At 43.9% G+C, this 16,214-nt stretch overlaps 2 protein-coding genes across 3 annotated transcripts; one reads left to right on the top strand and one right to left on the bottom strand.

The window, feature by feature from the left end:
• Nucleotides 1-3,246: 3,246 nt before the first annotated feature.
• On the bottom strand, nt 3,247-12,322 carry LOC134151691 (hydroxysteroid 11-beta-dehydrogenase 1-like protein). Of its 2 annotated transcripts, none has more exons than XM_062596471.1 (7): nt 12,220-12,322; nt 11,285-11,408; nt 10,300-10,531; nt 8,976-9,106; nt 7,684-7,795; nt 5,139-5,230; nt 3,247-4,689 (listed from the first exon to the last, which is right to left on the bottom strand). In XM_062596471.1, exons 3-7 carry the CDS (start codon nt 10,382-10,384, stop codon nt 4,633-4,635), a joined length of 477 nt encoding a protein of 158 aa, XP_062452455.1. In that variant the 5' UTR covers nt 10,385-10,531; nt 11,285-11,408; nt 12,220-12,322; the 3' UTR covers nt 3,247-4,632. The 2 variants fall into 2 exon arrangements, with proteins under 2 accessions (XP_062452455.1, XP_062452457.1); XM_062596473.1 differs by having other exon boundaries at nt 3,247-3,886.
• Nucleotides 12,323-12,441: 119 nt separating this feature from the next.
• On the top strand, nt 12,442-16,000 carry MICOS13 (mitochondrial contact site and cristae organizing system subunit 13). The gene is made up of 4 exons (XM_062596256.1): nt 12,442-12,696; nt 13,797-13,953; nt 14,717-14,768; nt 15,782-16,000. The coding sequence occupies exons 1-4, from the start codon at nt 12,668-12,670 to the stop codon at nt 15,877-15,879; spliced, it is 336 nt and encodes a 111-aa protein (XP_062452240.1). The 5' UTR covers nt 12,442-12,667; the 3' UTR covers nt 15,880-16,000.
• Nucleotides 16,001-16,214: the final 214 nt, after the last annotated feature.

Raw genomic sequence — 16,214 nt, 5'->3', positions numbered from 1 at the left:
CGTTTTGCATATTAATTAAAACGCCGCCAATGAGAAGCGGAATAAAGCCGCCGCGTTCTGCAGAGTGAAGATCCATCAGCCAGTGAGAAGAGGCGAAGCGGCCCTCTTCGCGGCCGCATTCGTAAACCTCCGGCCAATAGGAAGCGCTCCAGAGCGGGGCGATCTGCATGGCCGCGGGCTCGGCAGGTAGTGGGACAGCCTGCTGGCTTAGGTGCTGTGCGTATTGCTGGTGGGTGCAATGTGTGCAGGATAAATGGGGCCCTTTATGCTTTCTTTGTATGTATGGCTTTGGAAAGGGAAGGTTCATTGCACTAAGGGGCAAAAACATTACAGCCTCTGCTGGAAATGCAGTCTCTACTCTTAGCTTCACTAAGTAGGGGCCAACAAGGGAAAACAGGTTTTGCCCAGAAACCCTTTGTGACTGGCTTATTCCTTTTCTTTCAAGTCTTTTTTCTTTCTAGTCCCTTCTTGCAAGTCCCTGTTGATATGTATGCTACAGCTTGAATTAAAGGCCAAAGGTCTTGTGCTGCTGTTTACAGCAGACAAACTGAGTACACACCAAGCCCCTGCATTCTTATCTGTACAGGTGCATCCTGACTTTAGCCCCCTGCTCCTAGCTATGACTCTAGGTCTTGGGCTGATGGCTAGTGCAACTAAGCAGTGGCTCCATATCTGCACATTTCTGTGGAAAGCTCCTTTTGAATTCCTCCAAACATGTGCTTCCCAGCAATGTTTACTCCTAGACAATGGCTGTTACCAGAGCCTCCAGCAATGGCCATCTCAACAGAGCCATTGTGATTTCTCATTTCCATGCCAACCTTGAAGACGGTTAGAGGCCATGGTTGTCACTGAGGGGAACAATGGGAAATTGTACCCAAATGCCCATGCTGTTGTCCCACAATGCTGAGCTGTGTTTGTGTACATATGTGTGGTGAAGGTACCTCATTTTAGGATGGGACTGTATGCATTGAATATATCTGTGCATGTGGGATGATATATACAGGTAGGTGTCTTATGCATGGTGAATGCCTTTATCTACGATGTATGCTGCATGGACAGGGTTCATTGGTTACAGGGCAGGTAGAGGGAATGCAACATGTGCTGTGTGAAGAATGTATATCTTTGTGTATGTGTGCACAGGCATATATATGTGGGGATACATGCCTTAATTTAGGCAAGTTGTTGCCTGAGGTGTACAGCTCCCTAGACAGGAAAGCCAAGAGGCTAACAATTAATGCTGGCAGCCTTCCCTGTTCAGGGGTAATAGGAACTGACAATGAGAGACATGTAATCAGCCAACGTGAGGCTGCAGCACTGAACAAGTGCCTCAAACTCGAACACGTTAGCGGTACCAAACCCTGCTTTACAGACAATTAGAGGGACAAAACTTGTCCCTTTACAGGAATCCTGGCTTGAACGTTTTATTTCTTTACAACCCAGTTGCTGAATGTGTTTTTGGTAGGTGTGAGCTCTCAACAAAAGCTGGGAGGCAAGTTAGGGCTGTGATGCAAGCAGCTGGGATGCAGGAGGACCCAAGGCAGAAAGGACAGAGAAGTCTCAGTTGCCTGGGGACACAGGGAACAGTGTTACATACATGTTTTCTGACCCTCTTCCCTGTGACTTCTTTCCAGGTCTTTGGCTTTAATTCTATTTCTTTCATCCTGCCACTGCTCATCTTTTTCCAAAACCAGAGGCTTCAGAAATGAATCCTGGGGCTGGAGAGGCTGAGGAGTGAGAGTGAGAGAGCGTACATGGCAACAGTGCATGTAGATGTGTTACACTGCCCATGAACATGCAGGAAGAGTAGCTGCTGCGCTGCAACAAAGACTCTGATGGAATTGGCACATGCCTTTGCATTGCACATTTGCTATTAGTATGTGAGAACACAAATGTGTTTGGTGGGTATTACCACATGTGCCATTGCTCTAGCAGTGCATATGCTGCATCTGTGCTTGTGTGTTTGCTGACCTGTGCTGCATGCTGGCCGTGAGCAAAGAACACAAAAATGAAAGAACCTCTTCCTGATGAGCTCTTGTGAATGGCAACACACTTCTCATTCTGTCTATGTTCTTTGATTTCCCTGCAAGCTCCTATGTAGCTGCTTTCTGTAAGTTCCCAGAACTGGGCCCTATCCCTCCCAGGTTCAGGCGCTAGAAGCAACCACAGCAATTTCCTCCTTGAGGAGACCCTCACAGACTTTCTTCTGTCCTCTGCTCAAAAAGTCCGAGAGACGCAAAATCTCAACAAAATCCCTACCACCACCACCCTTCAAATGCACTTTTTTTTCCCTCTCCTTTGTAAATAAGAAAGGACTGGGTGTGGGGAGGGAACCCAACCCTGGGGGCAAGCAAGGCATTTACCAGGCACTGACTGTAATCACACACCTTTTCATTGCAGAGTACACTGAAAAGTTTTGGAGCTTCAGAGGGTAGGTGACTTGCAGATGGCAAAGAGGAATAATAAATCATTTACTTGCCTTGGCTGGCTGAGTGGCAGGAGCTGGATTATGGTGCCCCCAGTTCTATCCCCTGGTACTTTATCTTCACCTCTGGGAGCTGGCTATGAAAGGCAGCTGCAGGAATCTGACTGATTGGGTCATAGGCTTGGGAAAGCATTTGGGTGGATGAAAAGGTGGGAGGAGGAGGGAACAGCAGGAATGGGGTCTTTTGTAAGTCTCTCTTTGTATTAGACTATTGAGCCCAACTCTGAAAGCTTTCCGCTTGCATGCTACTCCATTTCATCTACTTGCATGTGACTCATGCTCTCATCGCAGCACACCAAGTAAAGGTGCAGCTGACTAGAGCACAATGAGATTTGCTTCTCTGAGCATCTCCCTACATACTGAGTAGCTATAAATCTGACAGCACTCCTAGCTTAGATCTGCTGTTTGAGGTGCGGGACAGGGAGCAGGGGTGGAGGGAGGGGAGACATCCTAATGCGCTTTCCCTGCTGCAGTTCAAACACCACACCTACTGGCCTCAGCAACACTTGCAGCACTCCAGTGCTGCCACCTCTACAGTGGAATGCAATAGCTCTTCAACACCAAAGATTGCTTGGCATATTAGTATTAGACAATCCATATCTGATTTAGTGAAGCAGACAAGGAAAACTCTATAAGTTTTATTCCAAATTAAATAGTAACCAGCTTTGTCTGGCTCTTAGACATGGCTGTTTCTCTTCTATGGGAGAATCAGGAGTAAAATATTACTCGTCAATTAATAAACCCCTTTGCTGCAGAGACCAAAACATGGCAAAGTCCTTTTATTGTTGCATGCCCACACATGTACATACATGTTAATTATTCACATACCCTCCTATTCAGAGACAGTATCTGGAAGAGAATATGAGGTTTAAATCAAGTTTGTTGTTCCTTCATGAACTTCACAACTGCTCCATAAAACACAGCAGCCTTCATGCTACTGTGTTGGCCATTCCACTTATATCCCCAAAACATCCTCACCCAGGTGACCAGCCTTAGAAGGCAGGCTTGGAGCAAGGGCTGTGAAGACCCTAGTTCCCCTTCTCCCAGAACCATGCTGACGGGTTTGTGAAAGCTGCAGGTTGTGATACTGTTAACCCCATTATTCAAACCTATTTTCATAGAGCTGCACCTGTCTACATACTGATGGTACTCTCAAGCGAGTCAGAGACAAGCTGATCCTAATAAGGAGACTGAATATGTAAAATCAGAGAGGAAGAAACCCAAAAGATGAGAGGTATGCTAAGGAAAGGAAGGCCAGAAAAGAGTGGGAAGAACAGGCTTTTTGGGGAAAAGAGAGCTGGAAGTGACAGTTCTGCTTCTCATTCCCACAGCCATGAAGAAGAAAGAATCTCCCCTTTCCTGTCCAGGAAAATCCCTTCTTCCTTATCCATACTGGAGAACTGGCTGTGGAGAGAGGGAAAGAACACAGCAGAATGACGACTCTTGTTTTAGCACACCATGTATTCACTGACCAACAAGGGAAGAGGAGTCCATTCCCCTAAAGGCAGCAGCCAGAGATAGAGCAGTACTCTACATTAATCTCTAAGTCAGCAAGAGGGAAAACAACCAGTCAATGAGGAAGTGAGAGGGAAACATCCATGTCAATACAAGTCCGTCCTTCCCAAGCAGGGCCCTACCTACTACAGTTTTGGTCCCATACACAGCACCATCCCTTAGAAAAAGCCTGGACTTGCTTTTTCAAACTTTGAGAGAAAAGGATCATATCTCTGGGGATATTGCATCCTTTGGCCTTTCAGATTCCAGAATAAGCTAATGGAGAAGAGTCAGAGCTAAAGTTATTCCTAAGCTTTACCATACAAATTTCTTGATTCCATATTTGTAATGAGACAATTAATTGTCTCTGATTTCTCTATATGCTAGTGTTTACTCTGCAACACCGATCCTGCAATAAGGATAGCAGTAGCATCTTGATTTACTCCCCTTCTAAGTTTCTTTTGACTGTGAACTTAGACTACAATGAAGCCTAATACTCAGCCTCTCTTCTGAGCTTGACTGTACTGTAACTTGCAGGAAATTTTTTTACTTAGGATCTCTGGTTCCCTATTCTCCAGCAAACAAGTTTCCAACATGAAGCAGAACTAGTAAGGCCTACCTAATCTGACTAAGCAAACAATCAGGAAAATATCTCTTCATCTCAGTGGTCCCAAAACCTGACACCAAAGTGATTCTACAGGAGAACTCCATACCTGTGAACAGAAACACAGGAGCAAACAGCATTTCAAACAACCTTATTGTGTTCTGCAATGACATATGCATCTGCTATGGACTACTGGGAGGTATTTAATCTTAGTCTATTGCCCTTTCTGAATTAAACACATACGGCACAACTTCCCACAACTACTCTATTGATCCCTGACAGTCCCAGGCTACTGGGAGGTAAGATGAGCAGAAGGAAGGAGGGAAGGATTTCCTCCCAGACATTCCTCTGCACACATATTCACCAACATATCTGAGCAAGGCACCTAGTCCAGTAATAAAGCTTCCAATCCATTTTACTTGAAATATGAGTGAAATAAAAGATTTAGTCTCAACTACTGCTGTAGGCTTGAATTTGCCCTCAAGTCTCCCAAAGCTGTCCTAGGAGAAGTCAGACCCACCCCATCCCAGGTGAGCTCTCCCTGCTGGGAAACCTCACCTGCATGAGCCAACGGATATGTTCCACATCTCCATCCCACATCTGGAAAGGGGTCATGCCAATGTGGTTTAGCACCAAGTAATCCAGTCCCCCTGTGGACAGGAAAAGAAAGCAGTCAAATAAAGGGGCCATCCCCTAACCACTTACTGGGGAACTGAGAAATGCCAGCAGAAGGGTGGCTGAACCAACTAGCTCTTCCCTCAGAAGGCTGGGAAGCGCTTCACCACCAAGAAACATGAAATATGTCTAGTTGAGAACAGCTCTGCCTGCTTCTCAAGAGTAGAAATAGAAGGAAAGCTGTTCTTCTCTGTTGGCAGCTCTCCAAAATGATCATAGAATCAGTAAGGTTGGAAGGGACCTCTGGAGATCATCTAGTCCAACCGCCCTGCTCAGCAGGGTCATCTACAGCACGTTAGACAGGGTTGCATCCAGGCGGGTTTTAACTATCTCCAGAGAAGGAGACTCCACAGCCTCTCCGGGCAACCTGCTCCAGTGCTCTGCCATTCTCACAGTGAAGAAATTCTTCATATTCAGGCAGAACTACCTGTGTTTCAATTTCTGCCCATTGCCTCTTGTCCTGTCACACGGGACAACTGAAAAGAGTTTGTCCTTGTCCCCTTGACACCCTCCTTTCAGATATTCATACACATTGATAAGATCCCCCCTCAGTCTTCACTTCCCCAGGCTAAACAGGTCAGCCCCCAACTTATACTGGTGCCTAGGGTTATTTCTTCCTAGGTGTAGCACTCTGCACATGCCCTTGTTGAACCTCAGGAGGTTCCTCTCTGCCCAGCTCTCCAGCCTGTCCAGGTCTCTCTGAATGGCAGCACAGCCCTCAGGTGTCTCAGCCACTCTTCCCAGCTTGGTATCACCAGCAAACTTGCTGAGGAGGCACTCTGTCCCTTCATCCAGGTCATTGATGAATAAGTTGAACAGGACGGGACCCAGTACTGAGCCCTGGGGGACACCACTAGTCACAGGTCTGCAGCTGGACTCTGTGCCACTGATGACGACCTTCTGAGCTCTGCCTTTCAGCCAGTTCTCAATCCACGTTTCAAGGTAATGAAGACTGGGCACATAGTTCTGTTGGCACACTCTATATTAGAATCTATAGGCGTACAGATTTGTAATAGGTAAAATCAAGATTGGTATGGGAATGTGTATGTGTGAAATCACTAGAAGAAATGTTAGAAGTAGGGTTAAAATAATGGCATGTGTTGAACATTCCTAGACTGGCAGATCACCAATATCACAGCATACTTGCATACAGTTGCTTTCAACCCCCCAGCTCCAGAAAACAAAGAACACATGAAGTAATTTAGACACTGAAATAATGGACAAAAGGATATAGAGTATAATCAAAAATGCTGCCTAATGACAGTCTGACCCCAGTGGGACAGGTTGGAGATGCAAAAAGGCCATAATCAATGTCATCTCCTATGGGGCACAAAAGACACATCAAAAAAACAGCACATCATCACCAAAAAGGAACAACGCAGAAGACATGACAAGGACTCAACAGCTGTCATTCACACCACTACCCTGGCCAGTCTGCTTGGTTCTACACATCTTGTTGCTTGTGAGTACAAAAGAATGAGTGAACGTGAATCTGTGAGAGAGGGGTGGGAATAGAGTGAGTCAGTTTTGGTTAAGGTAAGATCACCTTCCCCTTCTATAAGGATTTGAATTGAGCTTTGCTATAGGGGCTAGCTACTGCTTTCAGAACTCTGTTTCCCCCTCTCTCAACCAAAGACAAGATGCCTCTTCAGGGTTGGTTGTGTGCAGCATGGCTGACACATGTCTGCATGTCGTATCATATTTTTGAGTACTTTTCTCCTCTAGGAAAATACATGTGTCATGTTGCCTGATCCCCTCTCCAAGAAAGGCAGCTGGAAAGACAGCGACCTCCCAACTGGTATTTACAAACCACAGAGTCTCCTTTCCTGAATACACTCTTCAGTGACAGAAATGGAGAAACTGAAACAAGAAGCTGGAAACTGGATTAAGAACTGTCTATATATATCTGAAAGTCAAAGAGTTGCCCAAGATGAAGAGAACTGAGATCAGACTCCAAGCCTCTTCCCCTTGGCTCTGCTCACCTGGCTCTGACCAGAGTTACACAGCAAGCAGTGAGTATCTCAAAAGTCAGAGATAGCTCTCTATTCACAGTCCCCTGAACTCAGGTAAATTTCAAAAATCCACTGAAGGAAACAACAGAGTAAAGGAAAGTCTGGAGATCTCTGGCTTCCTTGCTGCTCAGCTTTCCAGCACATCTTTGAATACCAGGGTTACCACAGAGGGGCCAGGATTGGCAGGGCTACAGGAACTGGGATGAGAACTATGTTATCAGACTTCTCTCTGGTAACTTGCCTAAAACTTGTTTGTCAGCATGAGGTGTGATATAGATTGAGAACTATCACCTCTGAAGGGTGACCAGACCAGGTATGATCTGAACCTTTCCTGAACCAAGCAGCACAGTATAAACTGGAATGACCAACAAAATTTGTTCTCTCTCTTCAGCACCTGCCTCTTTTCTTCTGCTTACCCAGTTTTTGGACAGCAAACTGGACCACCTTTTCAGGTTCTGAAGAGGAAGACATATCTGCAGGGATATAAAAGACTTTCTTTGCTCCAAGCTTCATGCATTTCTTCATCACCTTTAGAAAAAAAACAAAACAAAACAACCCCCCAAAGATTAAACTATATGGGCTAGGGGGAAGAGAATGGTAATAAAGGCACTATAAGGCACTGCTTTGCTGTGTGTGGTTTTTTTTATATATATACATTATTATTTTTTTTAATACTACAGTTAGCAAGAGTCAATTCTGGACAAGGATACATACTTTTATTTAAAATCTACCTCTATTCAGCCCTTGGAGAGCTTCATTTTACATCAAGAATTTGTTTAACTAGACCAGTTAATTCAAGGTAACTCTCAGCAAAAAGCAGATTCAACCTGCCTTGGAAAAGGATTAAGATTCACCAGGAAAAGGCAATCTTTTTCAGAATCCTTCTGGAATCAGGATTATGCTTTATGTTCATTTTTTTTCTTTATTCTAAAACATCTGGTGAAGATCTGACAGGACTCATCCTTCACAGTTTCTTTGCTATGCTGAGTATGTGAAGGTGTCTTGTAATAATACACAGTTAGCTATCTGCTGAAATATCCCTAGGAAGTATCCTTACACTCGCTACCCCCAAATCCCTCCTTTTGCCGCACTTTCTAGTACAGAACTTTCCCTGAAAGTCACCTCTCTCCACAGTTTCAGAGGTACCTTCTCTAAATATTGCCCTGTTTTATACTGTACAGATAAAGGAGTCTGATCTAATCTATTTGAGCTGGTCAAAAAATTTGACTTACAGAAAGGCTGAAGTCTAACGGAAGACTTCAGCAGCAAATAGAATTGTTTGGACTCTGGAAATCGACATAATATTTCATGGAAATTGTAGTTCAGGCACTGTATGCCCCTCTTCCTCTACAGGACAAGCACCCTTCTTCACTACATCTCCACAGTATGCAGTGTTCTTTCTTTCCGGTAAGAGAGGTATACTGCAGCCAGCACTGGTATGTGACAACACAGACAAGGCAGTCCATCCAGGAGATCAGTTGTAGAGGAGAATGGCTGCACACAATACTCTACCAGCAAGTCAGGCTCAAACATGCTGCTGATATGTTCCATCTTTCTTCAGAAAGTGTAAAGCAATTCTTAAAGTCAAAAATAATTCAGCTGTTTTGGCTTAACATTTCTGAAGGAAAAACATATTATTCCACCAACTAACTAACTTTCTCTCTCTGCCCAAATCCTTTACATCTTCCCTCATACAAGGAGTTCTTACCTTCTGCAGCACAGCTTCCCTTCTAGCAGTCAGAACAATTTCAGCACCAAAGCTGGCATAATGGTATGCCATCTGCTCCCCAATCCCAGCACTGGTTCCAGTGAGGAGAATGCGGGCACCAGACAGGCTCTCTTATTTGTGAGAGAAAAACAGATGAAAAAACAAGCGAAGGAAGAAGTGGAGAAGTTGCCCTTAGCTACCGTCAGGGCTCTAAAGTCAAAAAGCGCAAGTCTTCACAAGTCTTGATGCTTCTTCAGAATCAGTGAAGAGGCAGAATTGATCCGAATAGGCATGAGATTAATAATGCCTCCTCATTCTAGTTAGATGGAAAATAATGAGAAATCATCTACTTTCGAAGAATGGGCTCCTTTTCCCTTCTAACACACGGGTTAGTCATTGATATGGCTGCTACCTCATTTTAAGTAGCCAGCCGTATCAGTCTGTTTTGACCTGGGTCACAGAACTTGGTTAGCCCGACAAGCCCAAGCACAGAGCAGTCTTAAGACTTGTCTCCTCTATTATGCAGCAGTCAGTTTGTCAAATCGAGGTTCACAATTCAGTCATGTGGTAGGAGGATCAGCCTCTTAGCTCACAGAGTAGCTGGCATGCTGGAAATCAAATAGCCCAGCCTTGGTTAACTAGCTAGTCCCTCCTCCCCAGCTCAACATTCTTCCATGGAAGTTGGAATTAAATGAAAGCATGTGACTGGCATGGCTCAGTTATCATGAAACAACCTCCTGGGCCCAATTGCCTGAGAGCAGTATTGTTTTATTACTGCATCTGTTTGTTTTGGATATAATGTCTGGGCTATTATTGCCAAGGAATAACAACATATTTATGTAACACAGCTGAGTCATGTACTCTTTATTCAGGTTCCTAGATCAATTTCTTTCAAGGATTAAGTCAATTTTCATCAGTTACAGAAAGCTGCATAATATAAAACCAGGCTCGGAGCCTCCTGCATTCTACTTATCATTTATTCTTTGTCATCAGTTTGCAGTAACATCAGCCCTTTTGTGCTGAGCACTACACACCTACGGAGATGGACTCTGTCCTCATCAAGTTTGCAACTAAAACAAAAAACGGGAAGGCAGTGGCAAAGTACATGCCATTTTTTCCCTACACAGTCAGCAGCTTCCCTTGTAAATGCTGTTAGACCATTCTGTCTTCTCTTGCGTACCAAACCTTTCTCTGGTCCTGGGAACAACACAGTACTTCGGGGCTATGAAATTCAGTAAGACCACAAGGAACAAGATGACTAGGCAGAGTTTGGAAATTTTCTTCTCTTACATGCTTACATTCTAGCTTGAGCTTGTAAGCCTACCTGGATCGAAAGTGTCTTTCCAGAAGAAAGCCAGAAGTGCAGCTACAATTCCTGCAGCACAAAACACTTTTCCAATTGCCTTCATATCCCTTCAAGTTGTGAAGGAAAAGAACAAAGTTGAATCTTGCAGCTGAGCGCCTCAGACAAAATGCTGTGATCTCCTTCTTCTGATGCTGCAAGCCAACTTGCATGAGGTACGTGAAGTCTTTCTGTCTTGCACATATGTGAGATGCTGGGTAGAACCAGGGACAGTCATGAGATTTTGCCTGACAAATCTCTCCACTGAGAACTAAAGTAATCTTTGGCAAGACTGGAAGAGGGGGAAAGACGTGGGCTCTCAGTCCTTTGATAAGGAGCTGCAAAGCCATTGTTTTTCCTCTACTGAAGAATGGGGACACCACAGTCCTGTGAACGGTTCACATTCACCTAGCAAAGGTTAAGGCTTGGTTATGCCAAGCCGTAGAACTCCCTGTTCAGAGGGAGTAACACAGGCAGGATGGAAACAGTAAAGCTGTAGGGCTGGAGGCAATGATGTCTGCTCTCATAAGGGAGGACAGGAGCTAGAGATGGCAGAAAATAGGTCTTTCTCAGCCTTTCTCAGCTACTGTTTTCCCAGCCATTCATTTGCTCCAGGGCATCTCATCTGTCTGTCTGTTCTAAATGGACTGGAAAGAAGGAATTATTTTTAAAGGAATTATTTTTAAAGTGTCTGTCTCTAATGGATCACTCCCCAAAACTTTGTGTGGGGTCAGCACAGATTTCTCATTTAAACTCTGACTTGAAAGTCTAATTTTAGAGTAAATGCCTTCTGCAATTTGCACTGCTGCATTCTATTTCATATTCTTACAGACATATTTGATATAAAAATGCATCAAATTGAAATGCAAAATAAATTAAACAATCATCTTTTTCCCCAACACCATAAATCATCTGCAGCTGTCCAACACAAGTTTAACACAGAAATGAAACCACACTGAAAACTTACATTTAAATGTTCTTTTCCATGTTTAGGGATCCCAGCACGTCAGCTATATGTAAAGCGATACACAAAGCAGGGAAAAAAAGCCATGGGGATTTATTTCTGTAATTCTCTCTCTTTAGAAATTGTCCTGCAAAAGGAAAGTTCAAAACTTAAATCAGCATTGGCACTTACTAAATACTAACAAGACTCACTTTCCAGGCTGAGTATCATTAGACAATTAGCATTTCTCTATATTTTCTGAGTTCTATTTCTGTCTTTAAAAATTCTTTTGCAGCCAAAGCAGTTAGACACAATGAACACAGGAGAAATTAAAAAGTTTTCAGGAGTTCCAGAAGCTGCCCTTCTGCTAAACTCACTTAATCAATTTCCACAGCTCTGCAAACATGTTTAAAACTAGCTTCCCTTCTCCTCTGTTCTTTTGTGAAAAACTCTGGCAGACACAAGAAAAGATGACATGAAAAATTAGAACAGATAAACAACTTTGGGGAAAAAAAGAAAAATAGTGCTCAATAATTCTCTTCGTTCGCTCTCACCTTAAACAGTGAACAATGTGATGATTAAAATTCACATGGGGAAATGCGAGCCTTTGGACTTTGTAGCGTGATCCTCATTTTGAGGCATAGCTGCCTAATCAAAATCCTCACAACTATAATGACACGTATTTATTAATATGGACATACGCCTGCTCCTATGGCCAGATGACATATAATTCCATACCCCAGGGAAGTGCCACAAGGACGCAAGGAGGCTATTCTTACAGCTCAGGTCCTGCTGTTGGATCATCAGGCACACATATATCTAGCACAGCAAATAAAGCTGCTAATGTCTGCTTTAAAACTCGATCGTTGAATGGGCACTAAGACCTCGGTTAGAGTAAAAAATACAGCACAAGGTCCCATCTCCTCCGCACGGCCGGAACGCGAGTGTTTTGCCCTTACCCGATTCTGTACTTCCCCGAGACGCACAGGGAAAATTCTGCAGTTTTTTCAGATAAATTATTAAAAACGAAAGCAAGCAATACAGTTAGTCCTCTGCACTCTGTGTTCTGATTTAGGTATTACAGCGTTCCCCCCTCCCCCCAGCCCGCCCCGCGGGACCCCGCCTCCGCCGCCGCGGGGCCGCCCCTGCCGCCATGACAGCTGCCGAGGCGGAAGTGCTTTCCCTCCTGGTCTGAGGAGGCAGGACGGAAGGGAGCGCAACTAAGTGCTCCTCTTTAACCGTCCTCTGCACTAGAGCTGCGTCCTCTGTCGCAGAGGGAGACAGATGCCGGGCGAGAAAGACCACCACCCGCCTCGGTAACGATGCCGTGCCCACCTGGCCACGTGACCGATTCCCGAAGGCCTCTGCGGCGCGCAGCGGCGAGCGCGCGCTGCCCTTGGAGGAGTGATGGCCGCCAGGCTGCTTCCCATCGTCAAGTGAGTCCCTGCGCGCGGCTGCCACCCCCTCGTCTCACTCGCGCCCCGCTTGCTGGTCCGGCCCGGCTGCCGCCTTGCTCCGTGCAGGGCCGACCGGCTGTCCCAGGTCCGTCGCGGCCCTGTCCGTGCCTCGCCTCGCAGCTCGTTGTCCTTGGTCCTGCCCTGCCCCAGCTTTGCCCTTCGTCCGGTCGCTGCCTGGTGCGTCTCCAAACGCCTGGCAGGAGCCTGAAGACGTTCCCGTTGTGAGCATAACCACATAAAATAAACCCACGGAAAGCTTCTGGGGGTACTTGCTTGCTGAGGGAATCCTTTTATGTCTGGATATACCGCCCACTGGGGGAAGTTGTGGAAGGGTTTGGGAGCGAGCAATACATCTTTAACAAAGAAATCTTCCATATACGTGTAAATACACAGATTTATCTATTTGCCCCTTCCTCTTTTAGTAGCCAGGTGTGTAATGCTGTTTTCTAAAATGGGGAAACACTCTCTTCCCTGTGAATATTTTGAAAAATGTTGTCTCCTAGATTTCTTATCTGCAGTGAAAAAATAAATTACAGTCAAGTATTCTCTTGCATTTTGCAAACTGCTGCTGGTCTTTTTGCACCATGCACTCTACTGAGAACCTTTTAAAGCATAAACAGTGCAGGAACTGACATGGCCAGATGTTTAGACTGCAATGATTTTAAGAAAAGATTGGTATCTGTCAAGTTAATCTGAGTGGTTATTAATCAGGCGAGAACCATCGTAAACATGGATTTCTTACCCAGAGCTAAATCCTTTATTCCCCCTTTTTCAGGAGTTTGCTGTATTTAGAGAATTTTGACACTTTAACTTTTTTGGGTTTTTTTTAATATCACTGATAATAATGGGAATTGTGTATGGTTTCAAGGGGCCGATAGGGAATATTTGATCTAGGAAGAAAGGAAGGGTAGCTAGATATCTTTCTGCTGTTTTTTGATAGTATAAAACTTTAGATTAAAACATTTGTGACCCTCTGACTGCTCTATCAACCCCATTCCTTTGAGTGTCACAACCTACTGGGAAAGGTGTGCTAATGTACATAATGTGAACTGAACTGTTATTGCTTTTGATTCTTTTAGGTTTGTCATCAAAGGAAGCCTGGCTGGAGCTGCTGTATACATGGCATATGATCAGGGGCTGCTGGGCAATGGCACACAGGGTGCTGAAGCCCTCAAAAAAGCTCAGGAATCACTTCCTCCAGCTATTCAAGAATGGACAAATTACATAGGCTGGGAGGTAAGGGCTGTGCAGATGAATGTAGTTAGCAAACCAAACACATTCTCTTAATGAAAACACTGGGAAGGTATTCCGGTTCCAATTATGTTGACAGGAATTTTGCTGTTGAATCTGAATTTTACACTGGGAATATTTTGGGGAAGATTGAAATGGAAGAAGGATAAAACTTGAAACAGGGGAGAGCAATTGGTTATAGGTCTTATTTGAAAGAAGAGCTAGAAAGTCTATGCAGGGATATTTCACTGTAGTAGTATTCCTAAGCTTTTTATTGGAGTATCCTGCAGGCTTTTCAAAAATTAATAAAAATATTCTCTTCCTTAAGGAACTGCTTTGTCAAGCTCCTAGCAGTCAAGTTGAGTGCAGATTATCTGAATAGTCCCTTCTGTTTGAGTAATTCTTAGTTTTTAAAATCCTCAGAATGGGAGAAGCTTTTGAAGGTTTGAAAATTATTTTCCATGTTGGAGACTCTCATAAATTATTAGACAACCTTAAGGAGATAGCTGCTTAGGTAATTGTGTGGATGCTTGTTCAAGAGCACCCAAAGGATGAATACTACCTTCTGCCCCTACTTTATGCTGTGGGAAAGATTAAGTTGAGACTTTAAACCACAGGTTTGATTGCTTTTGAGGATTAGGGAGACTAGGCATCTAAATGTCTTTGAGATCTGAGTTCAAGAGATTTCTCCAAGGTGATATGGACTGTGTTATAACTGACCTCCCCTCTCTCCCCAGTGCTGATATTCTGTCTCTGTTTCTTTTTATAGCTTCCACCCACTCCAAAATTTGACTTTTCTCCCTCTGACTCCTGGAATAAAGGTAAAAGCTAAAACTGATCTTATCCTGAAATCTTGTTTTGATACTGTCCTCCTAAACTGAATGGTGAAGAAGGTGTGGTAGATACTATAATCTGATGAAAGGATACTGGGCTGAGACTAAAGAAGTGTATTCTGCTCCTGGTTCTACCATTAGCCCACTGGGTGACTTTGGCCAATTTGCTTCATTTCTTGGTGCCTTGATTTCCAACTATGAAGTGAGGAGGATGATATGTTCCCATAAACCTGTCTTGCCTTTTCTGACTAGAGGAGCTGATGTTTCTTCTCCATACAAAACCTGTTTACATGTGCCCCAAGACAGGTAGGCCTACACTGTACCACAATTCGAGACAATGTTTCAGAAAAGTGTTTGTGGTCCCATAAGAACTAGATACAGTTTATGCACCTGTAGGGTAAGTTCATCTTTGCAGATATTGATCAGGGAAACTAGAGCGTAAAAAGAAATGATCACTTATTTCTGAGAAGGCTGAAGAGTGTATAAATTCTTAATACAAGTAGTATATATATATGAATTCAGCCTCTGATCTTTTCAGAAGAGATGAGTGTTCCTGTTACTGCTAGCATTTTAGAGAACCTGTATGAAGAACAAAGCATGTTATAAATGCCTAGTAAGTTAATTGAGAATGTTTATGGTGCAGCAAATAGTTCTCATTTAATTAAGGGGAAACACAGTCCACAAATATTGTGACTTGTCCAAAACCATCCATAGTCTGTGGCAGAGCCAGGAATAATATGAAACTTAGACAAGTTTCAGGTTTTTGTTTTAATCATGTAATTCTCTATCCTTATATGGGTCATGAAGTTGGAATCTCTCTGTTTTAGGGTTTACTGAGACAAAAAAAAAATCAAGGATCTTTCAAGGTTCAGTGTGTTTGAAGGCTTTGGGATAAAGCTAGATTTTCTCTGTGTTTACAGAGATCCATGATGCTAGAGTAACATTAGTAAATTTGTCTTGAATTATGCTCTTAGGATAACTCTCCTTTGCTTTCCTTGCAGGAGTGCAGACAATCATGTCTGCCTTATCCATGGCTCCCACCAGGGCCTGTGAATACACTGTGGAAGGCTGGAAGTACGTGAAGGAACTTGTCAAATGAACACATTCTCCAGGGTTCACGGTTGTCTCCATGTTATCTTGTCTTTGGGATGCTGCATAGTCCATCCCTCTAAAGGGCAGCTCAGCCATGCAAGGGCTATAATAAAAGATGTTGGAACTTCCCTTTGTATTTGGGTTGGTTTTAGCTCGCAGACTACAATCATTGTTTTGCGTCATACTAGTGATTAGAGACTTCAGCAGAGATCATGGATAAGGTTTACTGAAGTGATGGCTGTATGCTGAGATATAGCCCCTGTTTTAAAGATTCCAAACTTACCATCTAAACAAGTGTTTCTGAATCTGATTTGATCTTGAAGGTGAATGCCATCTGATTCG

This window comes from Rhea pennata, chromosome 27 (genome assembly GCF_028389875.1).
Source record: "Rhea pennata isolate bPtePen1 chromosome 27, bPtePen1.pri, whole genome shotgun sequence".
NCBI classification, from domain to species: domain Eukaryota; kingdom Metazoa; phylum Chordata; class Aves; order Rheiformes; family Rheidae; genus Rhea; species Rhea pennata.
Note: the sequence above shows the minus strand (reverse complement) of the source record. Positions and strands in the feature narration are given on the sequence as shown.